Source organism: Cryptomeria japonica, unplaced genomic scaffold (assembly GCF_030272615.1).
Source record: "Cryptomeria japonica unplaced genomic scaffold, Sugi_1.0 HiC_scaffold_518, whole genome shotgun sequence".
NCBI classification, from domain to species: domain Eukaryota; kingdom Viridiplantae; phylum Streptophyta; class Pinopsida; order Cupressales; family Cupressaceae; genus Cryptomeria; species Cryptomeria japonica.
Window position 1 is genome coordinate 70,478 of NW_026729332.1, and position 25,717 is coordinate 96,194.

The 25,717-nt window shown below is 33.5% G+C and overlaps 1 protein-coding gene across 1 annotated transcript; it reads left to right on the top strand.

Annotated features, from left to right (window-relative positions):
* The first annotated feature begins 2,018 nt into the window (after positions 1-2,018).
* Positions 2,019-8,463, top strand: LOC131872107 (receptor-like protein 19). The gene is made up of 7 exons (XM_059216034.1): positions 2,019-2,271; positions 2,330-2,346; positions 2,447-3,352; positions 3,440-3,542; positions 3,696-4,687; positions 5,626-5,842; positions 8,030-8,463. The coding sequence occupies exons 1-7, from the start codon at positions 2,019-2,021 to the stop codon at positions 8,461-8,463; spliced, it is 2,922 nt and encodes a 973-aa protein (XP_059072017.1).
* The last annotated feature ends 17,254 nt before the right edge of the window (positions 8,464-25,717 follow it).

Genomic DNA, 25,717 nt, shown 5'->3' on the forward strand with positions numbered 1-25,717 from the left:
TTACATGATCTTTCTATTATGTTTCCATGTAAATATTATTCTGATTATCTCATGATAATTTAAATGAAGTGAAATTAGTCCTTACAAACACTAACCTAGGTTGTAATGTGGAATAAATTAGACTTTAATTGAATAATAATGGTCAAAAAGGGATGAAATTATCAAATCCAATTTTAAATTGTTAGGTTCAAATATGTATGCATGCAAGTGACCTACATGAATCATGCATTTGTGGGTCTAATCTAGGATGATGAATGGTGGAGATTTGATATGATTACTTTTGGTTTTAATTGTGTTTTTTTTTTCAATGAAAATTTTGGATCACACTTAATTAAAATCAAATTGTTGGTTCATAAATATGCATTGTTAAAATCAAAAGTAATAATATCAATTCTTCATGGACTATGAAAAAATCATGCTAACTAATGGTGGAGATTATTGATTATGTTCATACCTTTGAGATGCATGGAGATAGAATGAGATTATGATAAAATCATTGAAATTCGATGTAAAATCATGTCAGGACATATACTAATCAATACCTAAAAGATAACCTAATCAAATTAGGCCTAAAACATAAAAGAAGAGGACATGAATATACAATCTTTTCTATTTCAATATGGATAAATATAAACATTAGCAAAATTAAAGAAAAAAAGCAATTTGAAATCTTGTTGCCAATCCTTGGATGAGTTTCGACAAAAACGATGTTTCTACTCTATGTATGATTTTTTTTTTAATATATGTGATTCACAAACAATTTTTTTTAAATATATTAGAATTTAATTACTATATAATCATATTTAATTTTTTAATCATAAAATAAAATTATTTTTTTATCAAAACTCTATTACCTATATAATTTTTATAATGATAAACAGTTAAAATTTATACAAAATTATTCAGATATATAATTAAATTTTATATAATTTAAATTGTTATAAAATATAACATAGTGTTCAAAGATCACATGATTAAACCACAATTAAAAAAATTGTTTGATATTCAACATATATTTAAAAAAAAAATGCTTTGCTTGAAAACATCTAGACTCCAAAAATTGAGATTGTGCCCCTGATTTCTTTATTATTCTTGTATTTTTTAAGTATGTTCTATTTTTGTGTGAGTCGTATGATCTGGGTTGTGTTTTTGAGCGATCTCAACTTTATGTGAAAGATTTTTCTGGTCGATAGGAATATTTGTGGAAAGAAAATGGATGAGATTTAAGTCTATTAAAAATTGTCGGTCAATGTTGGAAATAAGGAATGAAAAATATATAGTTAATTTTCCATATTGACATAGCATTTTCTTGTTTGACCCCCGAATTTGTTATGCCTTGCCTTCACATGTCTTTTCCACCCATTGAAAAATACACAAAAATGATAAAAATGTTACTGTGTCGATGTGACACGCTTTCTTTGCAAACGTGGCACTCTTCGGACAACAATATTTAACCATAGTTAGCGATATATTGATCATCTCTTTTCATTCAAAGTAAATTTAGTTTGTGCCCCTAATTTCTTTATTATTGTTGTATTTTTTAACTATGTTCTATTTTTTAAGTATATTCTATTTTTGTGTAAGTCGTATGATCTGGTCTATGTTTTCCAGCGATCTCAATTTTATGTGAAAGCTTTTCCTGATCGATACGAATATTTGTGGAAAAGAAATGCACGAGATTTAAGTCTAATAAAAATTGTCGTCAATGTTGAAAATAATTGAAATGAAAAATATATAGTCACAATTTACATAGTTAATTTTCTATATTGACACGCCATATTCTTGTTTTACATGATACCCATCACATTCAAATTGGAAATATTGCTCAACGAAATTTGTTGGGCCTTACCTTCACATGACTTTTCCACCCATTGAAAATGACAAAAATATTACGTGTCACTCTTCACACAACAACACTTAACCACAGTTAGCGATATATTCATCATTCTTTTCCCATGATTTCTGATCATCTCTTTTCTTTCAAACTAAAGATAATAAGAATTTTAGTTTCCAAAACAATGGAAGCTATGTTTTCATGTGGCAGAGTTGCATTTGCAATCATAACAATATTATGCTGCTTCACTTCCCCTGCAATTGCATGCCCCCTCCCTGAAAGAAATCTTCTCCTCGATTTCAAGGCAGCAGTTGTAGATGAGTATAACACTCTAACTTCCTGGCACGGATTCAATTCCTGCACGTGGAGAGGAGTCAGTTGTAATCTCGGCACAGGCCATGTTTCTCGACTGGATCTGAGTGGATTCAATTTGGAAGGTAACATCAGTTCATCGCTGTTTTTTTTACTTGCACGGTTGGAACACCTCGATCTCAGTGACAACCTCTTCAAGGGTAAATTCAGTCCTCCCATAATCGAAAGTTGAAGAGTCTTACTTTTCTTGACTCGTCGTTTGCTGGTTATGTAAATTATTCCTCTCTGGTTTATGTACAGGAATTTTATGTGAGTTTGGAAAGCTTATCAAATCTGGTGAGCTTGGAAAACCTTTCTCTTGCTCGAATGAACATCTCTGTAAACAAAGAGTGGGGTGAAGTTGTTGGCAGTCTATCCAACCTTCAAGAACTCAGCATGTCTGACTGTGGGCTTGGAGGACAAATTCCCAATTCCCTTCTCAAGCTCACCTCTCTGCTTCATCTGGATCTATCATACAACTATTTGTCAGCACATATACCAGCTTGGTTTGAAAATGTGACTGGGCGCTTGCTCTCTCTTGATCTCTCTTGGAATGAGAATTTTGGAGGAGACATTTCTTTCATTGGACAACGAAAGTCTTCTTTATCACTAACCAGGATTGTTCTTTCAGGGACAGCCATCAAGGGCCGAATTCCATCTGCTATATGGAATATCTCATGCTTGGAGCATCTTCGTCTTTCAGATACCAGAATTGAAGGTGAGATTCCAGCTTCTATAGGGAATTTGTCGTCCTTGCAAAGTCTTGATCTATCAGATACCAGAATTGAAGGTGGGATTCCATCTGCTATAGGGAATGCGTTGTCCTTGGAAAGTCTTCATCTGTCGTATACCGGAATTGAAGGTGAGATTCCATCTGCTATAGGGAATGTGTCGTCCTTGAAGAGTCTTTATCTGTCTGATATCTCTATTGAAAGTGAGTTTCCTGTCTTCATACTCAATCTCTCTAAACTTGTTGAATTGGACCTGTCCTACAACATGTTAACTGGGGTAATCCCACCTTCATTGGACTCACTTTCTTCCCTTGTTAGTCTTGACCTTAATGCCAACGAATTGAATGGTACGATTCCATCTACAATTTCAAATCTTGTTAACTTAAGAAGCCTTTCGCTCCACTCCAATAGTTTAAGCGGCCTCATTTCCCTTTCCGTATTCGATAATCTCACTAGTCTTGATAGCCTGTATCTTTCTTAAAATCAGTTAACTATAAACATTGATTCAACATGGATTCCGCAGTTTAAGCTTTCCGCTTTGGCATTAGGCTCCTGTAATTTAGATAGAATTCCATCGTTTCTTGTGACCCAATACGACTTGGAATATCTAGACCTATCTGCTAACAGTATCCAAACAAATATTCCATCTTGGATATGGAACTTACCCAGCCTTTATAATTTGAACCTTAGTTGTAATCAATTAACAGGGTCATTGCCATCTAGACTAACCTCACCCAAGTATTTTGGCTATCTAGATTTGCACAATAATAGCTGAAAAGGTGGTCTTCCTCTTCTTCCTGCTCGTGTTGCTCTGCTGGATCTGTCGATGAATCAGTTTAATGGTTCTATTCCTAGTCACATCGATGCGTATCTTGAAAATTCAAGGTTCTTATCCTTCTCGCGGAATAATCTCAGCGGAGCGATTCCAGATTCTATTTGCACTCCATATTTGCAGGTTCTTGACATTTCAAAAAATACGCTGAGCAGTGTCATTCCTCCTCATTTAACCAGGAATTGTTCTTCTCTTAGTGTTCTAGATTTGGCAGAAAATCATCTGGAAGGTAAATTGCCAGCAGAGTGGGGCAACATTACAAAGATTCATACATTGAAGCTCAATGGTAATCATTTGAGAGGAGTTATTCCCTCATCCATTTCAGAAGGCCGATCTCTGCAAGTATTGGATTTGGGAAATAATGATTTGGAAGGCACCCTTCCCCACTGGATTGGAAGTCTATCACACCTGCATGTGTTGGTCTTAAGGTCTAATCATTTTCATGGCAGTATCCCACGCCAGGTAATTGGCCTTCCGAATCTTCAAATTCTGGATCTTTCTGGCAACCACCTTTCAGGAGCTATTCCAAGCAACCTTACGAACCTGCTCGCAATGGTCAATGCATCGCAGAATAATTCAAACCATCTCGAAGAATACAGTTCAAGTGGTGCTACATATACAAATCAGATCAAAATTTCCTGGAAAGGTTGGGATGTTGAATTTGTGAAAGTTCTTTTCATTCTTAAATGCATTGATCTTTCAAACAACTTCTTATCTGGGAGCATTCCTCCCAAAATGGGATCCCTTCAAGGCTTGATAGCCCTTAAACTTTCAAGGAATCATCTCAGTGGCCGAATCCCAAAAACATTGGGACTTATGGATCAGCTAGAGTCTCTAGACCTCTCGCTAAATAGGCTGAATGGCAACATTCCATTAGAATTTGAGTTGCTGAGTTATTTGCAGTTCTTGAATCTATCTTATAACATGCTTGATGGAAAAGTACCCCACGGGGGGCAGTTTCTAACGTTTGGGGAGTCGTCCTACTTAGGCAATCCTAACCGTCTGCAACAACTCTTCTAGCTCTGGCAACTGCACAGGTATTGAGAGAATTGGTGAAGCAGATAAATCAGATGGTGAAATGATAGGATGGGCGATCGGACTTGGATTGAGTTATGGTTTGGGATTCTCTATTGTGATTGGAATATTGACTTTGAATAAGAGGATGAGAAAGAGAGTCTTCAATTTGTATGATGTTGTAATTTTAGCTCTCGATCGGTGTATAAGAGGGAATAGATAAAATTATATAGCATTGTATAGAGTGTTTTGTTATTATATGGAGTAAGTTTTCTGTTAGTGTAGGGACACAAAATTTAATAAGCATAAGGTGAGCCAGAAATCGTTGGTGTTTATACGATGTAAACATTGCGAAGCGTAATATAGGTAATTCCATAAATTTCCTTGATTTTAACTATTTTAGTACAAAGTTTCTTTTTCCCTCTCTTCAAAAGTCTTTTTACATGTTTTACTTTTATTACTTTAATTTAATATGTAAAATGTATGTGTGGGATAAAATTGTATATGAAATGAAAAATAAAAAATCTTTTTTTAAATTGTAAATACGTAATTATAGTACCTTATTTTATTTTTTTAGTACATTGTTGGATTTTTATTTAAAGATTTATTATTACTTGTTATTATAGATCATTTAAATTTCCATCATTAATTATCAATAGATAGTTGAATTCAATTTGTTTATTTCAAAATTTAAATACCTTTCTCTTGCAACTATTTATCAGCACAAATACCAGCTTGGTTTGAAAATGCGACTGCCCACTTGCTCTCACTTGATCTCTCTTGGAATGAGAATCTTGGAGGAGACATTTCTTTCATTGGACAACGAAAGTCTTCTTTGTCACTAACTAGCATTGATCTTTCAGAGCCAAATTCCATCTGCTATATGGAATATCTCATGCTTGGAGCATCTTCGTCTGAGAGATACCAGAATTGAAGGTGAGATTCCATTTGCTGTATGGAATATGTCACCTTTGAAGGATCTTCTTCTCTCAAATACCAGAATTGAAGGTGAGATTCCATCTGCTATAGGGAATGCATTGTCCTTGGAAAGTCTTTCTCTATCGAATACCAGATTTGAAGGTAAGATTCCATTTGCTATAGGGAATGTATCATCCTTGAAGAGTCCTGATCTATATAACACCTCTATTGAAGGTGAGATTCCTCTTTCCATAGTCAATCTCTCTAAACTTGTTGAATTGGACCTGTCCTACAACATGTTAGTTGGGGTAATCTCACCTTCATTGGACTCACTTTCTTCCCTTGTTAGACTTCACCTTAATGCCAACGAATTGAATGGTACGATTCGATCTACAATTTCAAATCATTTTCATGGTAGAATCCCACACCAGGTAATTGGCCTTCCAAATCTTCAAATTTTGGACCTTTTTGGAAACAACCTTTCAGGATCCATTCCAAGAAACCTTACAAACTTGCTCGCAATGGTCAATGCATCGCAGAGTAATCCAAACCATTTAGAAGACGTTAGATATACAAATAAAATTACAATTTCCTGGAAACGCTAGGATGTTGAATTTGTGAAAGTTCTCTTTATTCTTAAATGTATTGATCTTTCAAACAACAACTTATCATGGAGCATTCCTTCTAAAATGGGATCTCTTGAAGGCTTGATAGCCCTTAACCTTTCAAGGAGTCATCTCAATGACCAAATCCCAAAAAACATTGGGACACATGGATCAACTAGAGTCTCTGGACCTCTCGCTAAATAGGTTGAATGGCAACATTCCCTTAGAATTTGAGTTCCTGAGTTATTTGGAGTTCTTGAATATATCTTACAACGTGTTTGATGGAAAAGTGTTAGAATAATGTTTATTTAATACATACTACAGTGCTGGTAGGTGAATATTTATTATAGACTTTTCCAGAATTCCCCAGCCAACACAAGTTTCCTCTTCTAGATTTTGTGTCTTCTAGAACTCTCTTCACAGTAGACTCTGCAGATAAGATCAAAATGTTCTGGAAGTGTGTATACAGACTTTAAATACAACATCCTCCCTTAACATTTGTAATTTATGTATAAATATAACAACATACTGCTGTGAAATATATGAATTAAATTTTAGTGTTGTGATGCTCTGTTTTTTTCTGTGCAAGTGTATTTCATGTTTTGTTTTCTTCACTGCAAATTATTTTGTCTGTTAATATGGTATCAGAGCAGATCTAAATCTTGGTTTGTGATAATGGAGTTTTGTAGTATGAATTTCCAATTTTGTAGGTTCTGATTTGGCTATGAGAAATTTCTGGAAGCAAGTGAATGATACTGCATCAAAAAGGGAAGAATACAAACACAAGAAATTGGTGATAAATTTTTAGATTTTTTTAATCTAGGTATTAAGGAATTTTGAAGTGGGCTCCATTGTCATCCAAAAAGGAGGGAATTTAAAAATGCACTCTCTGGGTATCTCTCTCCCTACAATTAAATTGAATGGAAAAAATTAATAATGATTGGGTATCTCATATTGAAATTACTGTAACCCTTCAAAATTGTTATGAGATTGTTCCTGGTAGTGAACAAAGACCAACAAATTCTGGAAAAGATCAATAAAATTGGGATAAAAGGGATAAAAAGGCAACAACACTAATCAAGCTTACACTTTCAAAGGAAGTTTTTCTAGAAGTTCACAATGAAAGGAGTGGAGTAAAAGCATGGGAAATTTTTAAAAATCTATATCAAAATTCAGGTGATGTATGGATTTAATCTCTCACCGCATAATTATACAACATGAAATTATCAAGCTCACAAGAGTTAGTTCCACATTTAAGTAAGTTAAAAGAAAAGAAAAATGAGCTAGCCTCTCTTGGAAAGGATATAGATGATAAGGATTTTGTCCAAATAATATAACAAAGTCTTCCAGGATCTTATCAATCATTTATAAGAGGATTAGATATTGCAGATAAATTAAAAAGTATTAAATAAGAAGACCTATGTGCTAAATTAGTGCAAGAAGAAAAGTGTCAAATTAAGGAAAGAGAAACATTTAGTGATGATTCTCAAGGATTCATAATGAATGGAAAGCAATGGTATAAAAAGTCACAAGATAATCAATCCAAAGAAAGGAATTGGAAGAATGAAAATAAAAGTATGTCATCTACAAATTACAATAGAAGTAAATGGAAATGTAATTATTGTGGAAAGATGGGTCACAAAGAAAATAAATGTTTTAAAAAGAATAGAGATACATAGAAGAAGACAAATAAGTTTACTAAATGCCTATTCTAAAAGAAATGTTTTTTGTGTTGCACTTAAAGAGAACAATTCTTTTAAGGATGATTGGGTTATTGATTCTGAAGCTACACAACACATGTCACATAATAAGGAACGATTTGAATTAATAAGTGAAAGTAGTACAGAAAAAATATATTTGAGAAGTATTAGTGCTTTGGAAGTTAAAGGGACTGGAAATGTCAAAGTTGATAATGGTGTGTTAAAAAATGTGAAGTTAGTTCCTCAATTGAAAACAAATCTACTTTCTGTATCTCAAATTGCAAATCAAGGGTATAAAATAGAGTTCTACAATGATAAATGTTTAATCAAAGATATGAATGATAATTATAGAGTGACTGCAATTGGTAAAATGGAGAATGGATTATATAACTTTCAGGAATTTACTTCTAACAATAGAGATGAGAATGTGTGTGCTATTGCCCAATGTGATGATATGAGCGGGTTATGGCATGAATGATTGGGACATGTTAACTATCAAAGACTCAAGCTTATGGAGAAACTGCATATGGTGCATGGGCTTCCAAAGATCTCACCAAGGCATAAGGTATGTGAAGGATGTGCAATGGGAAAGCAACATGTAGAAAGTTTCCCACAAGGAAAATCATGGAGGGCAAAAACTCCTTTACATTTGGTTCATAGTGATGTAATGGGTCCTTTTAGAACACCTTCACTTGGAGGATCAAGGTATGTTCTCACTTTTATAGATGATTATACTAGAAAAATTTGGGTATATTTTCTGCAAAAGACGGATGAAGTGTTTCATAAGTTTAAAGAGTTTAAAGCTTTGGCTGAAAAACAAAGTGGAAAATATCCAAAGATAATAAGAATAGCTAAAGGGAGTGAATATATGAATAAAACCTTTTTAGAATTTTGTAAAGAGTATGGAATAAAGAAGGAATCATCTATTTCTTATTCACCCCAACAAAATGGGGTTGCTGAAAGAAAAAATAGAACTATAATAGAAATGGCTAGATGTATGCTTCACTCTAGAAATATAGAAGCTAAATTTTGGGCTGAAGCAGTTCATACTAATGTATACATCTTGAATAGAACACCTACTAATGCAGTTTTGAACATAACACTAGAAGAGGCATGGAGTGGAAGAAAGCCTACAGTGTCTCATTTTAGATTTTTTGGTTGTAATGTATATGCCCACATTACTTATGAAAGAAGGAACAAACTTGAAAGGAAAAGTGAGAAGTGCGTAATGGTCGGATATAGTGAGGAGTCAAAAGGATATAGGTTATTCAATCCTAAAAAAAATGAAATTTATATCAAAAGGAATGTATGGTTTGACGAAGATATTGAAATAAATCATTCTCCTACATTATCTTACTTTCCAATTTTTCTTGAAGAAGATAAGTCCACAAATGATCAAAATCAAGGAGTGCAATCTTCGGCAGGAGGAGAAGGAACACAAGCTGAAGAATCAAGTGAAAGTGATGATGAAAATACATAGAAAACTAGAAGCATTCAAGAAATCTACCAAGAAGGTCCTAAGAAAGTTTTTGCTAACTATGCTCTTATGGCTAAGGTGATGCAAGTTGAAACTCCAAGCACATATGAGGAAGCAAAAGGAAAAGATGAATGGGAAGTAGCTATGCAAGAGGAGTACAACTCTTTGATGAAAAATGGAACATGGGAATTGACAACACTCCCAAAAGGAAAACATATGGTTGGATGCAATTGGTCCTACAAAATAAAGTTCACATCAGATGGAGCAATCGAAAAACACAAAGCAAGGTTAGTGGCTAAAGGATTTTCACAAATAGAAGTTATTGACTATACCGAAACCTTTGCACCTGTTGCTAAAATGACTTCAATCCGTACAATACTTGTTTTAGCTGCAAAATTTGGTTGGAAAATTTTTCAAATGGATATAAAAAGTGCATTTCTACATGGTGATATTAAGGAAGAAATTTATATGCAACAACCACCAGGATTTGTTAAAGTTGGTGAAGAAAATCTAGTATGTAGATTAAAAAGATCATTATATGGTCTTAAACAATCTCCAAGGGCATGGTACTCCAAAATAAATGAATACTTTATAGGAGCAGAATTTAAAAGAAGCAAGGTTGATCTAGATGTGTATGTAAAGCATGTTGATGAAAAAATTGTTATTATTGTATTATATGTACATGATTTGATTATTACAGGAGATCATACAAAGTGTATAGAAAGTACCAAGGATCAGCTTAAACAATCTTTTGAAATAGCTGATCTAGGATTGATGCATTATTTCTTGGGCATGCAAGTTTCGCAAGAAGAAGGAAGGATTATGCTATCTCAAACAAAATATGCTCTTTATGTATTAAGGAAATTTAATATGAGAGATTATAAACCATCTTTAATACACCATGTGAAGTTGGATTAAAACTGAGTGCTAACTCTACTCAAAGGAAGGTAGATTGAAAATTGTATAGACAACTTGTTGGTAGTCTTTTGTATCTTACTATAACTAGACTAGATATTGCATATGCAGTTGGTATTGTATCCAGGTATATGGCAGATCCACACATTGAACATTGGAAAGCAGCTAAAAGAATATTAAAATACATTAAGGGTACTTATCAGCTTGGTATTGAATACAAATATGGAGGAGAACGTACTTTAGTTGGATATACAGACTCTGATTATGCAGGTGATATTCATGACAGTAAATCAACTTTAGGATACATCTTTCATCTTGGATCAGGACTGATTTCTTGGAGCAGCAAGAAGCAATCAAATGTGTTACTATCATCAACAAAAGCTGGATATATTGGTTCATCAAAGCCATCTCAAGAAGCATTGTGGCTTAGAAGACTACTTGAAGAAACATACCATCCACAACATTCTCCTACTATAATATTTTGTGATAATGAAAGCACTATCAAGTTGGCAAAAAATCCCGTATATCATGCCAGGTATAAGCATATAGAAGTGCACCATCATTTTGTTTGAGATCTAATTTAAAGTCAGATGGTGGAACTCCAATTTTGTGGCACAGATGAACAAATTGCTGACATATTCACAAAAGCATTACCTATTGTAAAATTTGTCAAACTAAGAGAAATGTTGTATCTCAAGGAAGTTGTTATTCTCTCCAAATAAACATTATGGGGGGATGTTAGAATAATGTTTATTTAATACATACTATAGTGCTAGTAGGTGCATATTTATTATAGATTTTTCCAGAATTCCCCAGCCAACACAAGTTTCCTCTTCTAGATTTTTTATCTTGTAGAACTCTCTTCATGGTAGACTCTGCATATAGGATCAGAATGTTCTGTAAGTTTGCATATAGACTTTAAATACAACATCCTCCCTTAACATTTGTAATGTATGTATGAATATAACAGCATACTGCTGTGAAATATATAAATTTAATTTTAGTGTTGTGATGCTCTATTTTTTTGTGCAAGTGTATTTCATGTTCTGTTTTCTTCACTGCAAATTATTGTCTGGTAATAAAAAGTACTCCATGGAGGCCAATTTCTAACTTTTGGGGAGTAATCTTACTTAGGCAATTATAAGCTAAGTGGTATTCCAATTACCAATATAACCATCTGCAACAACTCTTATGGCTATGGCAACTGCACAAATATTGGGAGAATTGGTGAAGCAAAGAATTCAGATGGTGAAATGATAGGATGGGCAGTCGGACTTGGATTGAGTTATGGTATGGGATTCTTTGTTGTGATTGGAGTATTGAATTTAAATAAGAGGGCAAGAAAGAGAGCCTTCGATTTTTATGATGTTGTAATATTAGCTATTGATGGTTGTATAAGATGTTAATAGATGAAAGTAGATACAAATGTATAGAGGATTTTGTTAGTATAATGACAAAGTTTTCTTTTAGTATATGGCCACTACAAATTTATTAGCATGAGGCGAGCTAGAAATTGTTGGTGTTAATGATGATAGAAACATTTCAAGGGGTGATTTATGATATTCAAAATGTTTCCTTTGTTTTAGCTTTTCTAGTGTAAAGGTGTTTTTTCTTCATTGGTATACATGAAGTTTTTAAGTGTTTTTACTTTATTTAATAATTTGATGTGCAAAGTGTAATTTTAAGGGATGAAATTGTTTATTTTATTATTTTTAAAAATTATAGTATTTAATTTAATTTTTCGTATTATTTAATTTTTATTTTAATATTTTATGTTTAATTATAATTTATTTTGATCTTTAACTATTTCTATTAATATGTTTTTTTAACTTACAAATATGTTATATTATAAGATCATTTTTTTGGACCAGGTCATATAGTTCAACCAAATTTATGTCTATTTCAAAATGTAAATATCTTGATTTGTGGGTGATCTTTCTACAATATGTTTTTGAGAAATTTAACATCTCCTCCCCTCCATAGGATGAAGTTAACAAGCCCTTATTTAAAGGAAATATTGTAAAGACTAAAATCTTTGCTAAGGAAAAATTAAGATTGACAAAAAATAGAAAAACAAACTAGATTGAGGTAAATAATGAAAAATGAACATGGAAGAAAAGTTTTAAAGTTTCATGTATGAACTTTTTCAAAGTAAATAATGTTTGGAATAAAGGTAAACATCTATAGAATGAGAATTTAGTTTTAGTTGTTATAATTATTAATCCAATGCAGAACCAAATAGAGATAATAAGAAAACAAATTAGGTAAAACAGAGGAAATAAAAGAATATAAGAAAAAAACACATAATATAATATTTATGTGGAGATATATTTTTGAGAAAAAAATAAACACAAGAAGAGATGTGCACTGGTTCCTACAAATTTCATCATAGCAAATGATTTAATTTTATGGTTAAACAATCCTTTTTTCATTGCCGTATTGCATGGGTTCAGTCCAGCACACACAGCATAAATTCAGGGTCCCAGTGGAATCCCCCATTCTTTATTTTCTTTGAATCTTCTTTCCTCGCACTTATCGTGTGCATTCATGGAGAAATATGTAAGATGGAGAAAATTCATTGCCCAAAATATTCTGATTAAAATACCGATATCAAAGACATCAATATGTTACATCCTTGTCATTTTGTATGTATGAACTAGGTAATAAATAATTGATCTTATTTAAAGTTATTTACAAGTTGCGGTCTCCAAGATAGCCGGCTTCACTTTTATAAATTATTAGGTTGGAAATGAAGTTTTTAAACATCTATCATGTTTGAAATCATTTCTTACACACGTCGTGAATTCACATATAATAGGGTTACATATTATTTAGGTTTCATTTGTCTTACATATTTAAATTCTAGCTTCTTATTACTGGTTCTTTTCACACTGGTTTTAAAATATCTTTGTTTCAAAATAAAAAACACTTAAACCTTCTTCTAAAGACAAAACCTATTAAACCGTTTTAAAAAATGTATTACAATATTTTAGGTAATGTTTACAATGGTCAAGCATTGGAATTTTGGTTACCCATTCATTATTGGTACAAATTTGAATCAATTGTGTTTAATCATGGATTTTACTTCAGAGTAAAGAATACTTTAACTTTTCTCTATTGACAAAACCTACCAAAGCAATTAAGAAAATTTAGTACACAATTTTAGGTGATGTTTAAATGCTATAACTATTCAAACTTTTGTTACCCTTCCATGAGTAGTAGTGCTTTGACTCAAATGCATTTAATCATGGAGTTAGCTTCAAAATAAAGAAAATTATTTTTACACTAAATACAATACCTAGAAAAACATTAAAAAAATATACAAACATTTCGGTGGTAACACATTAGAACCTCACTTGCCCATGTAGTACTAGTACTATTGCAACTCAAAGTCTTAGCTAATGATTTTTATTACAACAACCAAAGAAGTACATTACAAAGGAGAAAGGTTGGTAATATATAGCCAAAGAAGAAGAGTCAACAATATCACTAAAGGTTTCCCAAATAATATAACAAGCCTTCAAAATGAAATGAAAGTTACAACCAACCAAAGGCCTATAGAAAGAGATGTTCAAAACTAGATATAAAGACAAATTAAAATCTAAATTTTAAAAAAAATTGCAGCTATATAGGAAAGTTACATTCTCTTTATGTAGTTGAAGAATTTGGTGTTTAATCTTGTCCAAAAAAAAGGTTTTTTTTAGCTAAATCCTTGGTGACCCCTTGCAACCTAAAATAAAGCGAGGCAATTTGAAAAAATATGTCAACATAAAAATTTATCATTTATGCTTTTGGATGAATTGACTAGAAAAGATAACCAAACACCTACTTTTTCAAATATTAAGTAAAGCAATATGCCTTAAAGAATCTGCCACTATATTATTATGAAGGTAATAACCGAAAATCACATCTCTCCAACTCAAACCATGATAAAAAATAAGAGGAAATCATTGACAATAGCCTTCCATTTTTTAGCATCGAAAAATTCTCAATAAATGTGTTTAAGACTATCATTATGCTAACAAAAGGACATTTGATTGGTTGAACCATCATACATTTCAACATATCCTCTACAAGTAGTTTGAAATGTAAGATTTTTCAAGCCAATATTTGTGCATTAGCCTTAGCTTTAGATCTCCATATTTGGGAACTCAACTTCATCCATGTCTTTTTATGAGACCTATAGTTTCATTTTTGGTTCAATATTGGCTTTAATGGTACATGTTGAAGTAGGCTCAAATAAGTTTTCTTTAGAGGAATGTAATAGAAGGGGAACTAATAAAGGCACAACCAATATTTAAAAAAATTGCATTATAATGGGGTGCAAGACTTCATAGTCAATTCAAATAGCACCAAAGATCTAAATTAAATCAAGAACCCTTCAAACTTATTGTCTAATTGAAATATTCTCTAATATTTCTACCAAGAGGCCAAATCTCAAATATCAAAATCTCATATATCATTAAACTTTTTTATTTCTATTTTAACTAAATAGTATTCTTGTCTAGGAAATGAAATGACAAGAGGTTGGTGATTATATTGAATTAACCTATTCCACTAGAAGGATGAGGAAGCGAAGTTGAACCCATGTTGTAAGGAGAAACTTTTTCTAGTTTAAAAATTGGAAATTGATTTCTAAGCCTTCCAAATGAATTGTATGTCACTACTTATCAAATTGCCATTAGTTTTTGTATTCAAAGTCATACTATATATTCTAGTCGGTTAGCACTACCGAATCATGCAGTCGGTACACATAGAGAAGTTGGTATGCATAGTCTAGTCGGTTACAGAGGAAAGCAGTCACAGAATGTAGTATACACCGAGCTGTCTACCGAGTATCTTTTTATAGCTACTGAGAAGTAAAGATGACACACCAAGTTGACACACACCGAGTGAAACATGTTACCAGATACATTGAACCTGGACATGCATATGAAAATGTGTTACAAGATCGAGGCACATCTAACCGTTATTACATTGGAAATTGCACCAAAAGATTGTGTATGATTTTGAGATCAATATAACCAATGAAATATTTTGTTTAGTTATTCATTCAAGGAATCTTCTTTGTAAGATCGAAGCAATAAATTGGATCACCGTTTTAAGAGATCTATTTATACAGCATGAGTGAAGTGTGTGTATGCATGAAGGAAGACTGTTACAAAGACACAGAGGTCACTAAGGAGGTTTTTAGAGAATAGTCAAAGAACAGAGTAAACGGAAGGGTTTACTGAGTTACTATATGGGTTACTAAGGTATGCTATAAGCAAGGTAATCTTATTCTGAGCACATAGAATCTGCTATAACATTTTAGATGTAAAGTTGTAGATATTTGTAATGATTTTATTGTAATATTGTGAAGTTGAAAGAGAAACCTTTAAAAGGGTAAAAGACTCTAATCAAGTCTATAAATTGTAAAGCCTCTAACCAGGTGCAGCATTCAGATTAAATGTTGTAAAATCCTTTAGCAAGGTAGATCTAACAGATCTTGTTACTCCTAACAGGGTATGCTATCAGAAATAGCTAAAATGTAGCTCTAACCGAGCACTCTTTATTATTGCAGTAGTGAAGTTGTGGGTGCCATCCCCGCCATAGTTTTTCTCTCTAACCAAGATTTTCTATGTAACCAAAATATATGTGTTATGGAGTGAATCATGTATGATTGTTATCTATTTGTTTTAACTTTATTTTATGTTACTACACTATTCTGTTTATGCATAACAGTAAAGATATTGTTGAAGAAAAGTTTTGGAGTATTGATTCACCCCTCCCCTCTCAGTACATTAGCTTTCCATATTGGGCCTAACAATTGGTATCAGAGCTTGAATCTTGGAAAAGGGTTTAACTACCTAAAGAGAAAGATCTTATCAATGGAAGGCTATAAACAATCTCAGAGGATTGTATATTTGCAAGAAGAGATAGATCATGTTAATCAAGTGATTACAGACATGCAAAGGCAACTGCAAAAATCTCTGAAAGTAAGAAGAAGATTATCTGATGATTTGCAGGATTCTCAAGAGTTAATGGAACAAATTGAGACATCATCTGAGAACAGTATATCTGAAGAAACTGAAGAAATGATTGAAGTATTGAAAGAAAAGAACAAAGCATTGGTTGATCAATTAAAAGCAATGAAAAGAGAACATGAACATTTCAGTACACAGATGACTGAAAATATAGATGCATTGAGGACATCAGAGGATAAAGCAAGAGATCTACAAAGAGAGAAACAACAACTTGAAGTCTTAGTATCCGATAAGAATGATGAAATCACAAGGTTAACTGGGATTCAACAAAATATGACAGATCAACTAGGTTATGCACATCATGAAGCAATTCTGAAGAATGATGAAAACCAAGCATTGAGACTTGAAGTATCAAGGTTGACCGATGAACTTGAAATAGAGAAGAAATCCAAAGAAACACTGAAGAAGAGTTATGAAGCATCAACGATGTTGGACGAGCAACTAAATACAAGAAGACCCAACAAAGATGCAGGACTCGGTTACAAAGGAAAAGAATCTACCGAGAAAGGAATTCATACTACCGAGAGAGGAGAATCATCAAAGCAAGCTAGAAACATGAATAACATCAAAAGAAAGAAGCCTATTTGCTACTACTGTGGAAATCAAGGTCATACTGCCAACATATGCCAAATCAGAAAAGGTAAGCAACCGAATGTCAAAAAGTGCAATGGTTATTGTTACAATTGCAATAAATATGGTCACACATCTAATCAATGTAGGACAAAGTCTATTAACAAATATCAGAAGTTAAAATTCAAAGGGTTTTGTAAAAACTGCAATAGATATGGACATAGTACCGAGAAGTGTTGGCTTAAGCAAAAGAACCACATGTGGACTGCACACCAAGCAAACACTAGAGGTTACCGAACTCACACAAATCCTTACCGACAATATGCAGCAGTACCATGGGATTACAATACAAGGATATGGTGCGAATGTTGTGGAAGATATGGACATATAAGTGCCAATTGTTTTATAAGGTTTGGAATGAACAACCTAAGATCATGGAGAAATCCTGGTATGGTATGTTTTCATTGTCACAAAGTTGGACACTTGGCTAGAGACTACAGAGATCAACCTAGAGGAGACACTAAAGAGATAAAAGAAAAGTTAAAGATGATTTGGAAAAAGAAGGAAGTTGTGTCAAATGAAGAAAGCACCTTACCTACCGAGTTAGGTGCTCCTATTCCAAATTAATCGGTAAAGGTATGAAGGGACTGCATTCTCTAAAGGTTAAAATCATAATAGTTCTTATTCTATTATGTGCTAAATTCAAAATCTGCATAGCTAAGATGCATTAGTAAGTTTGAAATTCTATCAAAAGTACTTTACAGGAAACCTGTCAAGTCGGTGAATACAGGAAGCCTATCAAGTCGGTAAATGAAGGAAATTTGGTTACTCGGTTAAAACGAAAAAAAAGAGTAAATCAGTTAAAGGTGAACCGAGTGCATTTAATGTTTTTGACCTAAACCACACGGAGTCCGATAAGGTATTTTGTTTACTTAAGAGCATTTTTACGGTCATTTACATTCACCAAGTTTTCAAGAAAGCAAAGTAGAGCGAATCAAGGTGATCAAACCTCATTCAAAGCGAATCCAAGGTATTTACATCAAATCTCATCACACTATTAAGCTAGTTTACTGATCTTGTCAAATTGCTATTATCTACTGAGTGTGAAATGTCTGCTGTTTGTAAACCGTCAAACCCTAAGGATAGTTTGCTAGTTTTATCTGAAATTTACAAATGGTACCCAAGATACAAGATCCCATAGTTGTCAAGAATGTAGAGAAGCCCTCTCTGAAATACTCTTTGACTCCTAAAGTTGCCTCCGAACCGGATGACAAAACTGCCTTTTCACTCATCCCGGATCGAGTCTTGTTAGTCGAAGATGTTAGATTCTTCGCCAAATGTCGTGTTGAAGAACTCGGTCATGTTGAGATAAGTGACACATATGATGAGCTATGTATCGATGGCAAAATGGATAGCAAGTACGAGCATATCAAAAACAAGGGATTAACTGAAGCCCTAACTTATCCCCGTGTGTTCAAACCCCAGTGGGTTAAGTTTGTTTTAAGCAGAGTTCATGATGATTTCATGTGGCTAGAGGAGCAACCATTCAAAATCACTAAGGAAATCATTCATGTGATCACTAGGTATCCTATCTATGATCATGCATGAGCATAGAAGATGATATCACAGAAGGAATTAATCAGCTTACCTAGAGTAGAATCTGATTACCGAGGACTGAAACTGAACAATGTCACTGATGCAGAACTTAAGTTTGCCATTAGAGTAATTGGTTACTGTTTCTTCCAATCTACAAGGGAAAACAGTGTACCTTGTGCAGCAGTTGACATAGCCTATAAAATTGTGAAAAAGGGAATGAAAGTTTACTTATGTGAAGTATTACTGAAGAACTTGTTTGAGAACCTGAACACAATAAGGAAGCCGAAGAAGAACAACTCGGCAAATACTCTAAAGTTTGGTTCACTTCTTGTATGCATGTTTTTCTACTTTGAGAAATTCTTTCCATCAGTCGGTAAAGTAGTTTGGGAGCTACACCGACCAATCACCCATCAAATTAATGACTTTATCAAGAAGTTGGGAGATAATTTCAATGATATCATGGATGACTATTTCAGCAAGTTTCAAGAGAAGATGCACAACAGGTACCGGATTCCACCCCAGCTGGTAGAAAAATATAAAGATGATATATGCTTTGAGGTAGACACCGATTACTGTTATGTGAATGTTGTGGAACCAAGGACTCAATCTTTGCCACCAATGGGTTACGAGATTGACTATGATATCACACAACAACAAATTGATGCATTTCTTACACTGCCAAGGCATGCTACCGAACTGAGATATAGAACTTATGAAGAAGTTAAGGAAAAGGTAAAAATGAGCATTGTAGTACCCAAAGCTACAAGAAAGGCTACAAAGATGATTAAGGTATTGTCGGAGAAATTCAGAGAAGATTCTTCCTCCACACCTGTCAAAGGCACTCTTGCCATCACCGAAGAGGAATCAGAAGCTCAAGAGGCAGCAATAACATTGAGCACCGAACTACCTAAGGGTAAAGTGTTGAAAAGAAAGAAACAGGACATTTCAAAGGCCCTACCAACTCCACCTCCAACAAAGAGACCTAATACAAGAGCATTAGCTGCATCACCGAGTAAGAAACAAAAGAGTGTTACTGCTCCCAAGGTAACCAAGACCTACAAGAAATCTACTAGGAGACTCATTTTGGCAAAAGAGTCTAGTGATACAGAATCTGAGGATGCCAACAAATTCCAAATTTTCAAAAGCAAGAAGGTAAATATACATAGTGTTGAAAACTTCTGTGCCAATCTAAAAGAATATGGTGGATTTGGAGGATTTAGATATGTCAAGTATGAGACTAGGAATAATGATGAAAAGAGACAAATTGAAGAAGTTGTCATCTACACACTTCTAAAGTTTTGGCTAGCTCCATTAGAACTAGTAAAGTCACTTCCAAATGAACTTTACTTGCATATTGATAATAGGTGGAAATATGCAATGGACTCAGAGAAACAAATTAGAGAAAGAAGTCTAGTCCATCTATTTCCTGATATGTCTATAGCAGAAACTAAAGAACATTTGACAACCTACAATTCAAAATTTCTTGTCAAACAGAGAGCCTTAAAATTGATGAATGGGCTATACATTGACGTAGAGAAGGAGACAAAAGCAAAATGGCAGGAAATCTTCAAAATCAAGGATGTCAGTGAACAATCTCAAGTTGAAATTGTTGATGTCACCGAACAAGATCCTAATGCCACCGAGCAAGGTCCTGATGCTACCGAGCAAGACCCGGCTGACACTATTCAAATTGATGAAGATGTCATGGATGCAGAAGCACCAGAGCAGGAAATGATAGAAGGCACTACATATGCAAAAATTGTATCTAGTGAATCCGTTTTAGAACAAGTTCAGCGTTATCTGCCGGTCAAGCAACCTGTCTCTACCGAAGCTCCTAAGGATACAGCACAAGGCATGGAAGGTCACCAGTCTGAAGCAGCAGAAGGTACAACTCAAGAAAAGACCTCTCAAGCACCGTCAAGCACTAAAAATTTTGCAGCTGAGACACCCAGTACCGAGACACCAAAAGACACCATAACATCTACAGGAATTGACCAAAGTGTTGCCTCTACCGAGCAACGTACCGAGGGTCAGCAAGCCTCACAAGCTATTGTCTTGGTCCAACCGACCAAAGGTAAAGAGAAGAAGGTGAAAAAGCATAGTTTTAAAGTTGATTTGACTAAACTGATAGTGTTGCCCAATGTGGATATGTCAAAATTAAGGGGCAAGCAATTATTGATTTCGGTGAACTATGCAAAGCAAAGGCCGAACAAGAAAAACAAATGGCCATTCAAAAGAAGAATAAAGTACTACAGAAGGTGAAGACATTGCTATCAGATATGCTACCTACAACTACAGTGTCAACCGATGCAGCCATCCACATTCAACTGGATGAACTCCTTAATCAAATAGAAACATCTAGGGTTGATGCATCTGAGTACTTGAGCAAGCTAAAAGACAAAGAGCTTACTGCAAAAATGATAGAAGAAGTACAAAAAGCTCTAGCTATTGGGAAAGTCAAGCTTGTCAAATTCATTGCTGAGTTGTCCCCTCAACTCAAGCATATTCTTTATTTATAACTTTGCACATTTTCAATATTCATTAAAGATATCAAGAATAAAACTAATGCAATTGAGAAAGAGATCACCGATCTCTCAAATAAGTTGACCACAGAGCCAAATTCAATTTAGAATTTTTATACCAAGCTTCAACAGCTCATGGCTCAACAATTAGAACTAAGAAATGAAGAACATAAGATCAAGATGGATATAATGACACTCCAGACATTATTCCTTCCTCATCTTTCATCAGTTCAAGAACAGATTAACTGAGCTACATGCCTATCTACTACACAAGAGGGAAGCACTCTTTATGGCTTAATATCACTCTTAGCTAATATTCAAGCATAAAACTCTTTAATGGAAAGTGTAAAGGATGCACTCTCAATCGCTCTCACCGACGCCCGGAAGAAGTATAAATCTATTTTTGACCAGTTACCACCCTCGGATGGAAATTAAGTTTTTGATGTTTGTCAAAAAGGGGGAGTGATACTACATATTTGGGGAGTGATACAGTTTTGGTGATACAGTTTTGCTATAGTATTCAAAGTATTGTATACAGGGGGAGTATACCGAGCAGAGTATGCAAAATATCCAAGGACAGTAAACAAAGCACACAAGCACAAAACCGAGCATGCAAAATTAGAATTATGTATAGTATAATGATAAGGGGAGTTTATCTGAATATACTATTTCATTGACTATTGTATATATTGTCAAGTATTGTCATTTTGCAAAGTATATAGATTTTTGAGTTATGACTTTGAAAGTAGTTTTTGTCAAACATCTCAACTAATGTCAAAAGGGGAGATTGTTACTACTTATCAAATTACCATTAGTTTTTGTATTCAAAGTCATACTATATATTCTAGTCGGTTAGTACTACCGAATCATACAGTCGGTACACATAGAGAAGTCGGTATGGACAGCCTAGTCAGTTACAGAGGAAAGCAGTCATAGAACGCAGTATACACCGAGCTATCTACTGAGTATCTTTTTATAGCTACCAAGTAGTAAAGATGACACACAAAGTTGACACACACCGAGTGAAATGTGTTACCAGATACATTGAACCTGGACATGCATATGAAAATGTGTTACAAGATCGAGGCACATCTAACCGTTATTACATTGGAAATTGCACCAAAAGATTGTGTATGATTTTGAGATCAATCTAACCAATGAAATATTTTTTTTAGTTATTCATTTGAGGAATCTTGTTTGTAAGATCGAAGCAATGAATTGGATCACCATTTTAAGAGATCTATTTATACAACATGAGTGAAGTGTATGTATGCATGAAGGAAGACTGTTACAGAGACACAAAGGTCACCGAGAAGATTTTTAGAGAACAGTCGAAGAACAGAGTAAATAGAAGGGTTTATCGAGTTACTAAATGGGTTACCGAGGTATGCTATAAGCAAGGTAATCTTATTCTAAGCACATAGAATCTGCTATAACATTTCAGATGTAAAGTTGCAGATATTTGTAATGATTTTATTGTAATATTGTGAAGTTGAAAGAGAAACCTTTAACAGGGTAAAAGACTCTAATCAAGTCTATAAATTGTAAAGCCTCTAACCAGGTGCAGCATTCAGATTAAATGTTGTAAAATCCATTAGCAAGGTAGATCTAATAGATCTTGTTACTCCTAACAGGGTATGCTATCATAAATAGCTAAAATGTAGCTCTAACCAAGCACTCTTTATTATTGCAGCAGTGAAGTTGTGGGTGCCATCCCCACCGTAGTTTTTCTCTCTAACCAAGAGTTTCTACATAACCAAAATATATGTGTTATGGAGTGAATCAAGTATGATTGTTATCTATTTGTTTTAACTTTATTTTATGTTACTGCACTATTCTGTTTATGCATAACAGTAAAGATATTGTTGAAGAAAAGTTTTGGAGTACGGATTCACCCCTCCCCTCTCAGTACATTAGCTTTCCATATTGGGCCTAACATTGTAGACAAAATGAAACTCTCATGAAGAGAAAGGTAGCAAGAAGTAAGTTTTTAACCCATCTAAACTTATACCATTTCCTTTTTACATCAGCTAGGTTAGTTCTATGTCTAACCAAACATTTGCAAGGATCCTCTCCCTAAACAATCCTAACTATCTCTTAAGAAAAAAGGAAAATCCCTTTTGTCTTAGGATATAAAAGCCCCAAACCACATTTTCTTTTGGGTTGAATGTAGTGCATCCATGAAGTAGCTTTAAAACTATCTTTCCCATCCCAATTAGACGACAAAATTTTACACATGATTTTGGTTAAGTCCTCACATCCCTACTTAGAATGTACCTGACAAGAGAAATAAAACATATGGTAAGTGAGAAATATTCGATTAATGACTTGAATTTTGTTACATCCAAAGACAAAAAATTATTTCTCCAATTCCAAAGTTTTTTTTTAGCTTAGCAATGCACCAATTTGACATTTTTGAAAGAGAAACATCCAATCCAAAGGGAATACCTTGATATCATCTGATGTGTCCATGCTATAATTGTTTCCATTCTTTAGGAATCCAGTGAAGCACCAAATCAGAATGGATCAAGACAAATTCAATTTTGTGATCCGTTATCTTGAAATCAAACATCAAGCAATAAAATTTCAAAACCTCTAGCATATTAGAAGTTCTTATTTTAAAATTTTGTAGAAATAATATAATATCATCAACAAAATATTAATTAAAGATATCCATGTTGTTAGGGATAGAAATTTCATTTACCAACTTGATTTCATTATATTTTTATAAATTTTATTCAACAACTTCATTTGATTATTTTTTTGTAGAAAATATATGAGTGCATTAGTAGTGCAAACAAATAAAAAATGGAGCTAAAGGATATCCCTATCTAACAGAACATTGGAGAAAAAATGGATTAGATAAAGAATTATCAATCACAAACTAAGCCTTAACATATTTGAATAATATTTGAACATGCTTACAAATTTGAAGGACTAAATCCCAACCACTATAGAATCTTAAGGATAAAGCTCCAACACATTCTATCACAAATTTTTAAATAAATTTTTGAACTTTTTACTTTTGTTTTATTTTTCTGCAATAAAAAATCTAAGAATACCCTTTTGTAGAGCGCAAAGTCAAGAATCTAGACACATTTATTTTAATGTTTTGATTAATTTTAATATGTTTTATTTTTTAAATATTGCAAGTAGGTATTTAAATTTGAGAAGAGGTTAATTTGAAATTAAAAGAAAATTAAATCATATTTAAATATTTTACAAAATATATTTTTAACTAGAGGAGAAAATATTTTCCAAAAGGGTATAATTTGTTTTTTGGCAATGATAAACTTAATATACAAAAAGTGACACCTAATGAAAACTATCAAATTTAGCTATGTTCGACTTTAAAATGTTATTACGAGGAAAAAATACATCAAAAATTATTTTTTCTTTTTTTCTACACTACATATGCATGTCATTTATTTGGAAAATTGAAATCACAAAAAAAAAAGTGTGTTTTCATTCCTTTTGGTGACACCGACTAGACCCCCTAATTTTCAACATTTTTCAATAATAAAAAATCTGCCTTTAAATATATAAAAAATATCATTTTTTTAATATTCAAAACATAAGAGGCATAAATTTCATGAATATTTAATTGTTTAATAGTATAATAGTATAAAATTTGACGTGATGTTTAATTGTTTAATTGTCTAGTCAAGTGTATTGATTTATATTTTAGTAGTAGTGACTAACAATAATTCATTTTCTGAATATGAACATTTTATGTAACATTTATCTTATCTTCGGTATAGTATCTTGGCCCGATCTCAGAGAAATTATCCTTTTGGAAAAGGATCAACCCTAGTACACAAAAACCTCAAGCCCCAAAACTAGACAAGCCTATAGAGTTGTGCAACAAAGTTAACATCCAATTTAACAACGATATTGGTGGCTTCATCATCAGTGCTAACCCTCAACGGGAAAATAATCAAGAAATCCCCCCTCCTCCCTCAGATCCACGGAGCAGATATAGTCCAAATAAGACAGAACAAAATAACAAATATAGGCATGAGGATCAAATTCAGAGGGAATTAAGCAATGTCATCGATAACTTAATGGGTAAACTAGTAGAAGAATTTTAGAGGAGGTATACAACGATGCTCTGACAGATGTGGCACACAATAATACCAATCTCAATTTAGAGTATGAGCAGACTCCTACCAGAGCCCAGACATTAGGCAATAAGTCAACCTAGGCGTCACCTGAGGAGAACATCTTAGACTCTCCCAATCTAGAGAACTCTTCTCTTGATGTGGAAGGGTTGAATGAAGAAGAAGAGAGATAATTCATAATCAAATAACTTATCAGTATGCAGCAAGGAGAAAATAATTTGGCAATGAAGAACAACTAAAACAATATGTGTAATAGAGGCATCCTCCAAGTGGTAGGCGATAAATTGATTCCAGACTGTGGAAAATCTACTGCCAAAAAAAGAGGTAGGGAGGCTTTTTTAGACAAGATGAAAATGGATGGGCAAGCGGAGGGGTGGACCAAAATTGCAACTCTGATGGGTCCAGGAAAGTCCCTCCCTCTCCCCACAATGGAATAAACATACTAACATGGAATTTTAGGGGCCCAGGGACCCCTAACAAACAACACCTTCTTAAGCGCAGTATA

What these genes read in the sequence shown, in the direction of transcription:
- LOC131872107 (XM_059216034.1), top strand. Translation starts at nt 2,019, where the DNA reads ATGGAAGCTATGTTTTCATGTGGCAGAGTTGCATTTGCAATCATAACA. An exon ending in GCGGCCTCATTTCCCTTTCC is followed by an intron (nt 3,353 to 3,439) that starts GTATTCGATAAT and finishes TGGATTCCGCAG; the next exon opens with TTTAAGCTTTCCGCTTTGGC. An exon ending in ATAACATGCTTGATGGAAAA is followed by an intron (nt 4,688 to 5,625) that starts GTACCCCACGGG and finishes TTGATCTTTCAG; the next exon opens with AGCCAAATTCCATCTGCTAT.